The sequence below is a fragment of the Egretta garzetta genome, unplaced genomic scaffold (genome assembly GCF_000687185.1).
Source record: "Egretta garzetta isolate BGI_Z169 unplaced genomic scaffold, ASM68718v1 scaffold43, whole genome shotgun sequence".
Classification (NCBI taxonomy): Eukaryota; Metazoa; Chordata; class Aves; order Pelecaniformes; family Ardeidae; genus Egretta; species Egretta garzetta.
Genome location: NW_009259047.1, coordinates 1,990,823 through 2,007,597, shown reverse-complemented (window position 1 = coordinate 2,007,597; position 16,775 = coordinate 1,990,823). Strand labels below are relative to the sequence as shown.

The 16,775-nt window shown below is 36.9% G+C and overlaps 1 protein-coding gene across 1 annotated transcript in view; it reads right to left on the bottom strand.

The window, feature by feature from the left end:
* Positions 1 to 16,775, bottom strand: part of TTLL7 (tubulin tyrosine ligase like 7) — a 54,141-nt gene that overhangs the window by 19,598 nt on the left and 17,768 nt on the right. Inside the window, exons 9-14 of the mRNA XM_009635095.2 lie at positions 11,007 to 11,101; positions 8,452 to 8,599; positions 8,298 to 8,371; positions 5,321 to 5,456; positions 4,424 to 4,510; positions 220 to 410 (exon numbers count right to left, since the gene is read on the bottom strand). Of these exons, the coding sequence (XP_009633390.1) occupies positions 220 to 410; positions 4,424 to 4,510; positions 5,321 to 5,456; positions 8,298 to 8,371; positions 8,452 to 8,599; positions 11,007 to 11,101 (731 nt within the window). The remainder of the gene's footprint in view (positions 1 to 219; positions 411 to 4,423; positions 4,511 to 5,320; positions 5,457 to 8,297; positions 8,372 to 8,451; positions 8,600 to 11,006; positions 11,102 to 16,775) is intronic.

Genomic DNA, 16,775 nt, shown 5'->3' with positions numbered 1-16,775 from the left:
CAGGTGTATTTTCCTCTTTAGATTTCTTGGCAGAAAAATATTCTTTTTTTTCTGTTTTTAAAATTAATTTTCATAGATTTAGAAAATATTTTAAACAAGCAAACCAGTGTTTAACCCTGAGTTACAAATATTGATACATCCTAAAATACTGAAGCATTTTATATAATTCATCGTGAATGCCAGACTTACTTGGAAAAGTGATCATTTAACTTACCCGATCGTTCCAAAGATTTGTATTTATTTTCTTCAAGATCATATGAAACTTTTTTTTCTTTTTTGTCATTGTGATCTTCCTTTTCAGTGTCTTCTCCTGATTCTGACATGCTGCTACCACTATCATAGCTATCATCACTATTGTAGTTCTTAAGTTTTCTTAAGGGCTGTGCACTTTCTGGCATTGAACACAAGGGCTAAAGAAAACAAACAAACAATCAAAAAACCACAACCACCCAGGAAATTAAATTCCTTCATAATCCCAAAGGAACATTTTACTATCACACTAGGTCCCTGATTCATCCAGGTTCATTTGTACATATTTAAGTCCCCCCAAACTAGATTGAAAGTTTGTCCTTAATTTTTAAAATAAATGCTTAAATATTTCATTAAATTCACTACACAGTAATCCTGATCTTTCTCACATGAAAAGCAGCATAACATAATAAAGGGGAAAAAAATAATTTTATTTCAAGTGTGACTTACACTACCAGACATACTGAATTATAGATTGAAATCATAAATCAAGTGATATAGAATACCATTTACAGTCCATTTCAATCCCTTACTGATATTTGCAGTAACTGAAGCTATAGTTTAACAATGATCAATGTAAAATAATTCATCAGGGAACTTTGGCTGCTACACTTCTGAAAGAAAAAGTGATTAATCCACACCCTGCAAAAAGCAGAAACTGGAAGAATATAGCAAGCTACGCTGGGTGTATTTGGTGTCACATATGCATATGGGGTTCAGTGTCATTAGGTAATCTTGTGCTATTACCAAGGATACTGCAAGACAAAAAGCAAAAAGTAGGAGACAGAGAAACTGATGCAAGAACATAAACTACAAATGAAAATTTTTCTTCTTCCATCTACCATCAGGCAGACAAGACAAAGGCAATACCCTCCATTATACCTATTACCCTAAGAAGACTCATGTGGTCACTTTTGTTTCGTACACATTTTCTTTCTTTCCAGTAACTCTCAGCTATAAGAAGCTATAGTGATGGCCTCATCTTCCTAGTCATCTAATGGACTGTAATTAAAACATATTAAGAAAAAATTAATGTCATAATTCTGAACATATCTGGGGTCAGAGTGAAATAGAAGAACTCTCAGAATGAATTTAAATTGCCCTATTATCTTAACATAATGTAATGCACCAAGTTTTATTGTGAAAGGCAATAGAACAAGGCCCCAAAAATACTTTTCCTGCAAGATACACTTTATAACTAAACATATTCTATCTCAACTTCTATTCCAGCCCAGGAAGGAAAGAGATTTCTGCCACTAACTTAAAAATGACAGTATGTTTCTGCAAGCCCAAACTGTTAGACCAGATAAGGAAGACCTGAAGAAGTATATTCCATTGAGGAAAGCCCTGGCAATTGTTCAGATTACCCAAAGAATATTTTGATATCTATCTACCTGCCAAAAGGACAGATTAAGGTGCCTTAACACTTATTGCTTTCTCAAAAATAGCTGTCCTAATCATGAAAAGCTGTGTATCATGGAGATATATTGACCAGACACTCCTGATGAGTGCTATACAAGGTACAATAAACATTTTCAATCAAAACTCACAGAAGCTTTAAAGTAAATTTCATTCCCATAGATCATATGCATGGTCCTCACACATTCTATGCTAAACAGTAAGAACATCCTCACCAAGACTTCACATCAACTAATGAAGAAGAATAACAGAAAGGTCAAAGACGTTACAAAAAGCAATAATGACAAATAATAGCTAGATCTGGGTTTAAACTGACCTCTTAAAATAAGAGATACTTGATTGCTTAGCAATTCTAATCACCTTGATTTTCCCCTTACGCTAACCTCGTTTTTCCTGGATTAAACTCATCTGATTTTATATCAGAAGAATAAAAACAGAAGTAACCGCTCATTTCCTTTAAAATACCCGTTAATTTATTTCTTAGTTATTTTTCCTGCAGAAACAGGTGCAGCGTAATAAATATGAATAAACCTTACCGTGTGTAAGGACAACATGCCCTCTAGAGGCTACAAATAAACCAGACGTTTCCAGAACCTATTTCTCAATTTAAGTAGAATTCAGTAATACTTGAACTGCAGGCAAAAATGCCTTCATTCTGGGAAATCCTTGACTTTTTTTTCTACTCTCAGCTCCTAATCACCTTCAAATAAAAATAAGGCTGAAACTCCTAGCAAATATGGAATAGTTGTTACGTGCAAAGCTTATTTATATACACACAACCCTCTACCCCTCAGATATACATATATATACATGCATACATACATATATGTTTTGATGTATAGAGGAGGCTGAGGAGGAAAACCTATCTGTCTCCTACCTATTCCAGCTGTTCTGTATAGTTTTCCGAGTCCCCATTGTTCCTTTTTCCAAGGAAGAGAGTGCGCCCAAGGCAGACCATCTAACTTCCTAACAGTAGCTCCTGTCACCAGGCCAACCGCTGCCTTTTGAGGGAGGGCAGGGCGTTATGACCTTCTGAAAGAACCTTTCATGTTGGGTAACAGGATGTGAAAAGTACTGTTCCTTCAGGTTTGTTTTGTCCACCAGATCTTGTATGAGTTACTTCTTTGATATACTATTTGTAAGATTTTATGATTACAAGGAGATGCGTTTCACAGCCTTCCCTTTTGATTTCATCAGTTTTATGGCAAAAAAAAGAAAAAAAAAAGGGGGGAATTTTGGTGATGTGCAATTTTTTTCTTTCTCCTGTAAGTGCAAACAATATTGTACTGGTAGAGCAGCTTGTAAGCCACGGAATCCATTTGCCCACTATAAAAGATCATGTCATGTAGTCTCACTCATAAATTCATCAAACTTCATTTTAAAACTAATTAAGAGAGGTTTCTCGATTTGGGCTCAGCACCCTGTTAAATGTTTATGGCCTCCAGCTTGGGAATGGCTTGTGTGCAACCAGCTTAGTGACAGTATAGATCAAGTCTGTGTGCATATGGTCAACCAGATAGATCCTCTCTGAGGGCTGCTGGGAAAAGGAAAAACATGACTGGGAAAAGGAAAAATGTGACTGAGATGTTGAGCTTGAATTAAGTGACCCTGTGTTAAAGAACTGAAAACAAAACCTCAAGGAAAAGAATCCCTGAGGAATGTAGGTTGAGTGTGTTGACAGGGTGGACTGGATTTTTTTTCTCTTTAAATGAATCCATCACTGATAAAGCACTAGCTCACAAAATCCCCATATTTGTAATGAGGTTCCTGCAAATCTATCTTAATACCAGATTAGGTATGCAGATCCTCTTTCCAGTACGCACGCCTGTAATAAGATGTAGCTCTTTGAATTCTTGCACACATATAAAGGACAATCATCAGCGTTCATTTTGTACAGAAATTCCCAGATTTGCACACCACATTCTCAGAAACATAAAATACTGCAAAAAAATTTTACATGCATCCATAAGCAAATCCATCAGAGCTCAGGAACATAAATATAGGCTCTTCTAAGCAGACTTGACCTAAAATGTTTGCAGGATATAAGAAACATACTTATTTTAGCCAAGCCCAAACTGTTTATCTTTACTGGCTTACAGGGATATGCAGTGTATTTAAGGCAAAGACTTGCATGAACTATGCAAACAACCAGAAAGCATTAAGCTAAAAATAATATACATTCACTTTAAAAGCAGATTTTGGATACGAAACAGGCTCCAAGATATACTGTACAACATAGGGAGTAAGCAAGCTACAGATACATCATAATCATAATTAATCATTTGAGCTTCCATAATGCCTCTTATCCCATGATCTCAAAATTCCTTAATGGCACTGATTGATTAAAGATGAAAGCATTCTTTTGAGACAGGCTATGGATATAAAAAACATTTCACACACTGAAATCAAGAAATCTCTTGTACAATAGTTGTTGCCATGCATGACAATTCCTAAAAACAGCTTCGAGAAGAAAAGAAGGATCTCATACCTAGGTAAAATTTTAACTGGACAAACAGTTGCCATGCATGACAATTCCTAAAAACAGCTTCCTAGGTAAAACAGCTTACCTAGGTAAAATTTTAACTGGACAAACGGTAGTTATGCTTCTCTTCATACTTCAAAAAAAAAACCTGGCTAATGGCAGTCTGAGGAAGAAAACTTCCACCAGGATCAGCTAACTAAATTTCCCACATAAAATTATCAGATTACTTCGCTAAAGAGTGAAATAAAAAATTGGTATCTAATAGTCAAATACCTTAGGTCCTCGCTGCCTTGTGCATTTTCCCATTAGTTTTTCATCATCTATTTCACACTGCTCCAGAAGATCCAAAATGTCCTCCTCCTACAAATGGGAATTTCACTACAATTAATTCAAAGCAGGACATATCCTATCCTTCCAAACTTCAAGCACCAACTGGTAGGAATCTGAAATTACTTTGATTACTAATTCCTGAAATAAGACTCTGAATCCCTCCACAGGAGTATATAAAAGTATTTCTTCTGATGCATGCAGCTCTGCTTGCAATCAGCATGAAATTGAAAGTTAAAATCAAGCCTTAACATCTATTAAGGATAAAAGTCCAAAGTAAGGGTTGAACAAAGATTCCTGTAAAACTGCTGGATGATGCCAACTACAAAGATGAGAAATTATTTCTCAGATTTCAAATTAAATCATGTTTGTTAGTTATTTTGAATGTAGCCATTTTCCAACTGTTTATCTCTGAGGACACATGTAGGCAATCAGGCAGAGGTTTTGGATGCCTTAAACAAGTGGAGCTGGTTTTATGATATCTCTCATTCCAGTCCATAAAAGTGGATGAATAGGCTGGGGACATTACTGGAGGAAGGAGATGGCAATTACCAGATCAAAAGCAGTTTCTGCTGACCTCTGGTTTGGCCAGGGGTAAAGCTGAGGATCAGGGAAATGGCAAAGTGGCTTAAAGCCAGCTAGCCTGTCTCCACCCTGGGCCTACCACAGTTCATCCAGATTCAGGGATCTGGCCCACAAGCTGTACAAAGAATAATAATAAAATGATGGAAACATTATCAAGTTCTCTTTATTAGCCATCACACATGATTATTGTGAAACTAATCCACAAGGCCATGAATTCCAAGACAACTCCTAAAGCCAATACTTCTTGTGCTTCAGTACCTTCATTCTTTTTAAAGGGTTATTCATTTCCCGTTGAAGTGAAGCTGCCCTCCCAGCAAGAAATGTCTGGAAAGCAGTGGCTAACAAACTCTCATACTTTTCAAGTAATGTCTTATCATCAGGAGGGTAAATTCGCCTAAAATAGGGGGAAAGAAAAAAAAAAAAAGTTTAAGATGGAAGCTGAGCACTTATCACACTAGGAACAAAAGTAATACAGCTAATTCAGTTTCTTCTGCAATGCGTATGCATCCCATCTATAATAATTATATCATGTCATAAAACATATACTCTGAACATTGCTCTCTAAATCTAATTTTAACTCAGTGAACACATTCATGTTTAAACCAGCAATTAGCCAGTCAAAAGAAATACCATGCAGGTCATTCCAGAGACATACCAAAATTCAGTTTTGCAGTACACTGAAATTTCAGTGGGAGTGAGTGATGCATGCAGGTGTGAATGATTCATGAAATATTAACAAAATATTGCATGTAAAATTCAGACCCACAAAATAATTTGTATTAGCAATAAAATGACACAAAACTGTGAAAAACTGAACAATTGCTTTGAGTTAATGGGTGTGATGTAAATTAAAGACTGAATGTGTACTGCACTGGAATGCTAAATCCTCCAAAATAATAAACAGGAAGAAACAGATACTATAAGAAAAAAAAAATTCTGGTAGACAGATGTACAGGATGATTTTCCATTAGAGCAGCTATGCCATTATTCTCTAAAATCACAGGTAAGGAGATTATGACAACATGAGAAGCAGGACTTGGTGATTTATTCATGCTCATCAAGCAACAAAGGGCTTTGAAGAAAACCACTCCGATGCATTCGTCATGAAACACAGCCAGGAATGATGAAGGTGGAAGACTAATTTAGAATGTATTGTAAGGAGTAATCCATAAGTTAATTCTGCCTGCACTGTACAAAGTATCGGTACCATTTATATAGTGACTGGCATTATGTGACTTTTATGGTTTTTTGTAGATCTTTTGTGAACTTTTTGCAAGGTTCTTTCTCCTTCTTCCTTTTCAGTCTTTTCCTCCTTGAAAAGCTATCTTTCATGATGACTTTGTTGCCATGAAAAAAGGATGGTTATGATCCCCATTAAACTCAGGGCAGTTCTACAGCAAACTGAAGACGGTTCTAGTTTGCATAGAATAGCTGTAGGAGCTCTAATCTAGTTGCAGTCAACACTTTTTAAGGGTGTCAATTCTACTGCTGAAAGCATGCCATAGAACAATACTTTAAATAAATTATATTCATTTCAATATATGTAGAAATGGCTCCTACTTTGCCCACCCCAGGACTTCTACTGGAATCAGTGGGCTAGTTGTGCTTGCAGACAGACACTTGACTAAGCCAACTGCTGAACTTGACATCCATAGATTGCATCAAAGCCTGCTGAGGTGGATTGAGGTTTCCCTGAATTTTTATTCAGAAAGCAATACTAATTCATGCAGCAATACTGGCACCCAAAATTTCCAAGATTCTATAGCAATGCCTGACAGAAGCTAGCCCTGCTCTGCCGGAGAACATCACAAGGAGAAAATGCAACACTCAGATAAAATTTCTCTGCATCTCTAGCCAAGATTCCTTTATTTCTTGGGCTCTGCTGATTCTTCAGCCTTTTTACAAACACATGGTAACATGAAAACACAAAGCTGTTCTGCCCTTTTACACGTGCACATTCCGCACGAAATGACATTTCACTTTTTCCTGAGAAAAAAATATTTTTGTTATTTTTATTAATTTACATTAACCAAAAAGCTAAATAAAGAGACTATTTGGCTCATTTTCAGTCAAGAACTGAATAAGCAACCTAAAATGTGACCAGTTAAAAAGTTAAAGTTATTGAAAAAGCAAAACATGTTACAGCATCATGGTGTTTCTTTAGTCTAAGTAGCATGAAAATAACTGCTTCACTGTGGGGTCTTTCAGCTCCGCATATGCCAATAAAGGATGTAATTAAAGCTGGGAATGTTACAAAGAAAGACTTTTTGTAAGCAAAATGTTAATTCATCAAAAATGAAAATTTCACAGAAACATCTATCTGTTTAAATGAGAACTTTACTGGGAATTATAGAACATATGCTCAAAAAAGCCGAGATGAAGAACAGCAGTAAAGGCGTTCTGACTAATTCAGAATAAAAGATGTGAACGCAGACCTCCCACATCCTGGATGAATGTTATAAAGAGTGGGCAAATGCTCCCATCATCTCTTCCTAGTTGTACTCCACTCCCTTTCGCCAAATATTCATAGGTCTTGCTTTAACTTCTCATTGAAGCAGATATCAAGAAATAGTAACAATGAAAACACCAAAAACCAAAACTCTTGTTTTCTGGCCAATGCCTATTATAACCAACAAGTTAGAACTCCCTTTGGAACATATTTTACCAAGAAATATGAAGATACTTATGTTTAAGCCTACTAAGATCCAAAATCAAAGTGCAGAAATCTGAATATAGTATTTCAAATGCCATTCTATCAACAATTATGGAAGCGCCAATAGATTTTCTAACCTTTTGGCAAGCCTCATAGATAACATTCAGATTTGATTTTTTATAGGGGAATACTCAGATTTGATTTTTTTAATAAGGGAATACTCATACCCCTATATTGTCCCCTCTTAGGGATAAAAATCATCATATGTGATTACAGAACAGGTCCATAATGACAGTCATGGCTCTTGGTACACTGACTGTGAACAATTGTCTTTTAAGCAAATGTCTTGCACAAACACTGGAGTGACTGATGTCATATAAATTCCTAAGTGCAAGCAAAAATTTGGAATCAAAAAAAGAATGATCTGAAAAAACACCTCTACTACCTGGTACACACACATTTACTTTCTATAAATGCCTACACATTTTTGGCAGAAAATTATCATCTACCATAAATGCCTGTTTCCATTATTCCTAAAGAACACATTGAATTCTTCTTGCTAATACAGTCAAAAATAGGTACCTGTAGTTCCCCATGTGTCTATTTTCATGCTCCTCTTTGGAAATCTGTTTACGTACTTGTGCAAGTCTTTCCTTCTACAAATCAAGAAAATAAGACAATTAAAACAAAGAGAGCAGAAGCCATGGGCAAGAAACAGCACAGTTTTCCTTCCTACCAGTTCTTCTTTTCTCCTTTCCAGTGTGTGGCGCTGCTTCTCCCAGTCTGAGGAACCTGGCAACAGTTTTTTCATTGAACCTTGACCATACAGTCGTTTTTGAGCCTCAGCCTTCTGTTGAGCTAAATTTCTCCTTTTATCACTTGTCCTGAAACACAGATGATATTAAGATACATCGATCCCATGCAGCTGAGATGAGATGCGCTTTCGTCTCAAGAATATCACCTGTATTTTTCAGTCAGTCATGCGTAGTTTATGATATAAAGTTAGAATTGAAACACTCATTAAGAATTTTTTTAAAATATCAACTTTTATGGCTACAATATTTTCACACTTTAAGGTGTACTGTAAAAACTCTGTACTATAATTTAATGCACAAACATGGTTGTATCTGTTTTCCCAAATTGTAAATTTTCTCCAACATATCCCAACTTTTCCTTTAGAGGGGTATGGCTTTTGACTGTATGTGAAACTATCACCAAAGCAAATTTACTGTGTGGCCACGTGCCCATGACTGCACTCATATCCCCACTTAGAAACCTGTTTGAAAAATCATTTAAAAAAAAAAAAAGTACAGAAGTTACTATTACCACTCTTTTTTTTTGCAAGCACATGAGCAAGAAGAAAAATTAAATTTGGGTTAATTTCTATAACAAAACTGACAGCACGGGAAACATTTACATTTTCAAAAGATGAAGGTGGGAAAAAAAAAAAAAAAAAAAAAAAAGGGTTTTTTTTCCCTGGCCCAGTATATTTTTTTCCGATTCCAGAAAAATAAAAAAAAAAAAAAAAAAGCAACAGAAAGAGAGCCAGACTGAAGAAAAGAGGAGAAGTTTACCGTATGTTGAGAAGCTTTAATGCATTTAGCAAAACACCTTTTTTTACATCATAGTCTATTTTTTGATCAGTTCCAAAGCTTGGGGCACGATTAATCTGGAAAAAAAAAAAAGAGATACAGAATACTCAGGAATGTTCACCTTCACTGGGAACACACGTATTGTAACAGGCTTTAGAGAAACCATTCTTTCAGATATAGCAGAGATTAAGAGAATACCTGTTGAGAAGCTCATTTCCATTTGTATTTTTTAAAAAATAGAGCATTGAGTATCACAGATACTGGGAGGCAGGAGATGTAACTTTCAACCACCAAGTTATCCAGACACAGTGAACACTGTTCAAGTAGTGGCACTGTAAATCCAATTTAATCTAACTCTTGGTTGCTGCAACCAGAAAAATGTACCATGCAAAGTGCTGTTAAACACATTATAACAGACTATGTGCCATGCTGCGGTAGTCCAGCACAGGAAGAGTTAAACTCTTTCCTAGTTCCCAGTCTGAAAGCAACTTTGAATACTCTAAAAAGTAAAAAATATATAAGGATAGAAAGAGGCTATAATGCAAGGTCTTCTGGAGTATATGTAAGTAACTATTCAGGTACACTTTACAGCAACACCTAGAGATGTAAGTTATTAAATCTGCACGTAGTGTGAAAACATAAAATAATTAACAGTCTCTGTAGCAAAAAGCTTATAAGCTACGTACAAGATGAGAGATATAAAATGTTGCCATAAATGTAGAGGAACAAGGGAAACACAACTGGGAATCAGCGAGACTAAATCACCCGCCTCACAGCCAGGCTTCTCAACCAAGCACCGTATAACCACTGCCAAGCTTGCAGCCCCTGCGGAAGAACGCCAGCTTTTGGAAAGCGTTAGGGAGGGATAACAAAGTAGCTGCATCAGCATTTCTAGGAACACCTTCCATGCTGGTATAAAAATTTATACATGAGCAGTGGGTGCTAACGAGAGGCGGGAGTCTCCCCTGACAGTGAACAAGCAGCACTGATCACAGAAGGGACAGACATAAAGAGCTTCAGAAGTGAAAACTAATACCCCGTGCCCCATGCAAATAAGAAGTAGGATACAGAGTATCTTCAGAGCAGAGGGCAAAACCAGTTCATTAAATCTGCGTTTGAACACTTTTGATATATTAGAGCATCATAGAGCCTCTACCGTTGTGAGATAAAGGATTATCTGGCTGGTGAGCCACCACAACTTTTATGGCTACAATAGTTTCACACTTTAAGGTGTACTGTAAAAACTCTGTACTATAATTTAATGCACAAACATGGTTGTATCTGTTTTCCCAAATTGTAAATTTTCTCCAACATATCCCAACTTTTCCTTTAGAGGGGTATGGCTTTTGACTGTATGTGAAACTATCACCAAAGCAAATTTACTGTGTGGCCACGTGCCCATGACTGCACTCATATCCCCACTTAGAAACCTGTTTGAAAAATCATTTAAAAAAAAAAAAAGTACAGAAGTTACTATTACCACTCTTTTTTTTTGCAAGCACATGAGCAAGAAGAAAAATTAAATTTGGGTTAATTTCTATAACAAAACTGACAGCACGGGAAACATTTACATTTTCAAAAGATGAAGGTGGGAAAAAAAAAAAAAAAAAAAAAAAAAGGTTTTTTTTTCTCAAAATAAAAAAAAAAAAAAAAAAGCAACAGAAAGAGAGCCAGACTGAAGAAAAGAGGAGAAGTTTACCGTATGTTGAGAAGCTTTAATGCATTTAGCAAAACACCTTTTTTTACATCATAGTCTATTTTTTGATCAGTTCCAAAGCTTGGGGCACGATTAATCTGGAAAAAAAAAAAAGAGATACAGAATACTCAGGAATGTTCACCTTCACTGGGAACACACGTATTGTAACAGGCTTTAGAGAAACCATTCTTTCAGATATAGCAGAGATTAAGAGAATACCTGTTGAGAAGCTCATTTCCATTTGTATTTTTTAAAAAATAGAGCATTGAGTATCACAGATACTGGGAGGCAGGAGATGTAACTTTCAACCACCAAGTTATCCAGACACAGTGAACACTGTTCAAGTAGTGGCACTGTAAATCCAATTTAATCTAACTCTTGGTTGCTGCAACCAGAAAAATGTACCATGCAAAGTGCTGTTAAACACATTATAACAGACTATGTGCCATGCTGCGGTAGTCCAGCACAGGAAGAGTTAAACTCTTTCCTAGTTCCCAGTCTGAAAGCAACTTTGAATACTCTAAAAAGTAAAAAATATATAAGGATAGAAAGAGGCTATAATGCAAGGTCTTCTGGAGTATATGTAAGTAACTATTCAGGTACACTTTACAGCAACACCTAGAGATGTAAGTTATTAAATCTGCACGTAGTGTGAAAACATAAAATAATTAACAGTCTCTGTAGCAAAAAGCTTATAAGCTACGTACAAGATGAGAGATATAAAATGTTGCCATAAATGTAGAGGAACAAGGGAAACACAACTGGGAATCAGCGAGACTAAATCACCCGCCTCACAGCCAGGCTTCTCAACCAAGCACCGTATAACCACTGCCAAGCTTGCAGCCCCTGCGGAAGAACGCCAGCTTTTGGAAAGCGTTAGGGAGGGATAACAAAGTAGCTGCATCAGCATTTCTAGGAACACCTTCCATGCTGGTATAAAAATTTATACATGAGCAGTGGGTGCTAACGAGAGGCGGGAGTCTCACCTGACAGTGAACAAGCAGCACTGATCACAGAAGGGACAGACATAAAGAGCTTCAGAAGTGAAAACTAATACCCCGTGCCCCATGCAAATAAGAAGTAGGATACAGAGTATCTTCAGAGCAGAGGGCAAAACCAGTTCATTAAATCTGCGTTTGAACACTTTTGATATATTAGAGCATCATAGAGCCTCTACCGTTGTGAGATAAAGGATTATCTGGCTGGTGAGCCACCAACTGTCCCATGGCGGAGTCCCAGCTGCCCCATCACTTATGCTCACAGCCGAAGGGTACCTCTTGGTTTTGAGAACTACCTTGTTTGCTGGTTTTGCAGACAGGCTGGCAAAGTGAGCAATGAGATTTGATGTTGAAAGAAAAATCAAACAAATTCATCAGAAATGGTGAAAAAGTGTGTACATATTCTTTTTTGGAAGACTTTCATCCAAATATTTAATTGGCCAACCACCTTAGACTGACCTGTTTATCTCCTATCACATCAAAGGCTCAATATTTTTTTTTCTCTCTACTGTTACAGTACAAACATTTATTGACATTCATTTTTTTTAAATGTGAATGTTCCACTTTCAGCTAAACAAACATGTAAACATTCAGAGAAACGAGGATTAAAACCCAGTTCTCCAAGGTTTCATTAGAGAATGCTGGCAGTTGACAAGACCACAGGCACATTGCATCTCATTTTCAACAAGAAGCTTAAAAAAAACCCCACTTTAACTAGAGCTGCATTGATTAAATACAGCTGATAACTGAAATAAGTTGGAAATACTCTGATTTTGAGATATTGTATTATCTAATCCAGGAAGGATTTATGTATTTTTAAAAACAAATGCCTAAAGATCCAATATGGAGCGTTATGCTTCAGTCCAGCAAATACCTAAGTACACAAAAAGCTCACTGGACTGAAAACAGAGACATAAAATCAAGCCCCAACCCCTTATTCAGGAGAAATGGTAGGTATTGAACAAAACTACATTCTCTACCATGTTCAAGAACTAACAGCAGCAACTAACAATATTCTACGCCAAAATAATGTTTTTGCATGCATTAAAGATGGGTGAAGAGACAAATATATTTATTGAAACTTCCAACAACTTAATCTCTAATTTTTTATATACACCAAATCCTCAAATCCAGTGCGACTACAGTTAGATATGAGGACTTATTTGGAACATGTAAAATACTACCTCGGTCCAACACTGAATTCGTAGAAATGCACAGACAAATGCTTACACAGCACTGAAGCATCCAATTTGAGAGCATACAAAAGCGTACATTCTTGTATTTATATTTGGTTTAGGTACTTCCTAGATTTAAAACAACTTGAAGTAATACTGGGCATAAATTCTGCATTAATAAAAATGTTATAAATATCTGCTACTTGTATGAACACCAGTGAAAATTAACGCTATGAAAAGTGTAAAATAATTTAAATAACAGTTTCTCTCCTACAGGGTGAATTTTGCCAAAAATCTACATCTGGCACTTCTGAACAAACAAAACCATGCTGACTGTGTTTATTAAGCAGAAAATTAAAGTGGGGGTAGGAAAGACGTAAGAAGGGATTTGAAATGCTATTACGAAGCAAAATGCTATTATGAGACATTACACAATCACTCCACCCTAAGGTTTCTGTCGCTTTAATGCAGTTCTTTCTCCCCAAATATCTGCTTTATTGTGGATGATACCTTAGCATCTTTACTTTCTATGACTTTTCAATAGCTGTAGCACTGAATTGTCCGTGTAAGTCTTTCATTCCTCCAACTGAAATCTTCAACCTTGGTTTCATAACCAAAATTTCACTGAATATAGCACATGCAATTAATCAAACTGCTTATAAGCACAGCAGTTGTGTAGCTCAGTGTTTTTCATAATTACATTCTTGTCAGCAGAGGACCTCATATCTGCAATGCTTAAATTAAGCAGCAAAAGTTGAAGTACCTCCTGTGAAGGCTCCCATCCCCACTTACATTTGCAAAGGATTTTGATTTTAGGAAAATTAAACTCTGTAAATGTGTAAGATAAACCATTTTCTTCACCAAGATATAAATTTCAGCCCGGCATTTCACCTCTTCAGCAAAACACTCAACGAGCATACTCTCACCTCCCACTGCTGCAGCCTATTAGTATGGAGGAGGAAAAGGCATTTTCTGTCGCACATACCTGTTGAAAAGACCTTTCAAATATAAGGAGAGATTACACGAACAACTTTATAAACCTAAAATCAATTGAACAGAATATTACATCTTTTCAATAACAGGGATTTAATCTCTGTTCAATCTGTAGGACAGCCTGAATGTTTTGGAAGGGATCTCATTCTTTATTAAAGTGACTGAGACTGCTAACAATAGAATTCAAAAAGCAAAGCAAACTCATAAGCCATAAAAGTCCTATTACACAGAATGCTGGTAGTGGCTATCATTCAGCAGATCTTCGATTAGAGACAATCACAAAGTCCATTCTAATCACTCATTTCACAAATTGTGAGCATTAGCCCCCTTTTGCTTAGCTTAAGCGGAAGGCTGGTTTTCCACAGCAGTTTAAACTAACACAAATCCAAGCTGCCAAACTCTGCCTACTTCATTGTCTTGGCACTGGGGTTCACGGAGAGTGAGGAAGCTGATTCCCAATCATCCACACAAAGATTAACATCATGAAAAATTATTTTCCATTGGTCCTTGACCATCTTGGGAAGGAATCCTACAAGCACCAGTCCCATCACAGGGAAGGGGGCAAGGAGCGTGCCTCCAACGAAGAACAGGGGGAAGGCAAAGATCTTGCAGCCGGCACATTGATCAGTTTAAGCACCACAGAAGCGCCTCGTACAGGTGCAGTGGCACATTTAACCTAGTCCAGCCTGACTGCCGGCTGCCAGAAAGGACTGGTGCTGCCCCTCTCTTCGTCCTCTCGCTTCCCTCTTCCCTGCACCAGACCAAGCGTGGTAAAGCCCCTGTGCAAGGAAGTTCTGCTGACTGATTCAGTGTAAAATTATGGTTTGCTTGGAAAGGTAAAGAAGACATTCATCCAAAAAGCAACCAGAAACGTCTCATCCAAAAGACATGGCCACCAGATAGAGGCAAGTTGCTAGACCAGCTCTTTGGGCAACTGCCCACAGCAACACCGTATTAGATGTTAAATCAAACTGCAGTCTTTTTCACTCTTTATTCACTGGAAAAGTGGGAAGAGTAGGAGGTACTACTGAAGGCAAATATTGAGCCAGTTAAAGCCATCTGTGCTTAGAGGATTCAATGCTACTGTTTGAGAGCAAAGAGAACCCATGTGCAAGCATCAGAGAGAAGAAAAAGCCAGCAGACAGCAGGAGAAAGAGCCCCAAAAATGGCTCTCCAAGGCAACAGGGGGAGAGGCTGCCAGGGCACAAAAATCACTGAAAGGAAGGCTTCTTTGTTGTAAATAAAATTGAAAAGAAGGAAAGGATTGAACCAATGAGCTAGACGAATAGTCTCATCAGTTGCTCTTCCTAATGGTAACTGGAAGGGTTCTGAATTTTGCTAAAGTCTTGGATCAAAGGGCAACTGAGCTTTTACAACTTTTCTTTTATACATATGTATATATACACTCATCACGAACTGAGCTTTTACAACTTTTCTTTTATACATATATATATATATATACACTCATCACATAACTGAAATGCTGACCTTGCTGAAGACCATGGGAGGGCAGCATTAACGGCGCTCTCCGCTCACTGAGCTTGCTGAAGACCATGGGAGGGCAGCATTAACGGTGCTCTCCGCTCACTTACTGATCGCTAATGCCTATGCACCGCTCCTTTGTTAACACTGCCTCAGCGACTGATACAGAAGTGCTGTGCGAAACACATACAGTTTGCACTGAAGGGCAGGAGTAAAACAGGTGCTCTCTGTTGCAAACCTATAAAGAAAATAACTTGCTCCTTTCCAAACTTCCAATAAGCTGCAACAGAGGTTTTCAGAAAATGTTAGTTAAATCAATGAATATTTGAAAAATCCAATGCTTTTAGAGAGGTGTATTTTCAAGTTTCGTTATGTTTTTACAGATTCTTGTGAGTAGAAGAATGGGAATTTGCCATGCTTAACATTTATATTTACAAAGCTCTGAATTCCTTTCTTAAAGTTATTAACTACTCATTTCTGGATATAATGTTAACAATTCTACTTTACACAGTAATATAACTATTGTAATATCGCTTTTCATACTACTCTTATTTGGACTTGAAGTCCATATATATATATAAAAAAGCATATATATATATATAAAAGCATATATATATAAGCAAGACACTGAAGTGAGAAGTGAGCCCTTCTCAACAGCGTAACAGGCGGCTCACCCTGACACCAGAGATTGCTGGACTGTGATTCAGTAAGAAACAACGTGAACTCTCAGGTTCTCTACCTATTCTAAATAAGCTGAAATTTGGTTTACAACATTTTTATGTATTTTGAAACATGCCAGAAAATAGAATACTTTGAATTTCTCTTCTGTTCAGAGAAAAAGAAAACCTCATGGTCTCCCCAGTAGATATTCATGTAATAAATACACATACTCTTGAAATGGCAGTCCAAGAGCTGTGCCTGATCATGTAAGGTGGATGCTTCCTTTGGACAGAATGGGTTTAAATCCTCTTAACTTTTGTGACTGTTAAGAGCAATCTGAATATCACAGGGGATGGTCTATACCTGAAAAAATTACTCAAAATGTTGTCCATCCACTGTTTTAATATAATCCATGTGCTCTCTAAAAAGCTGACATGATACGCAACTGGCAGTTTTGGTTTGTT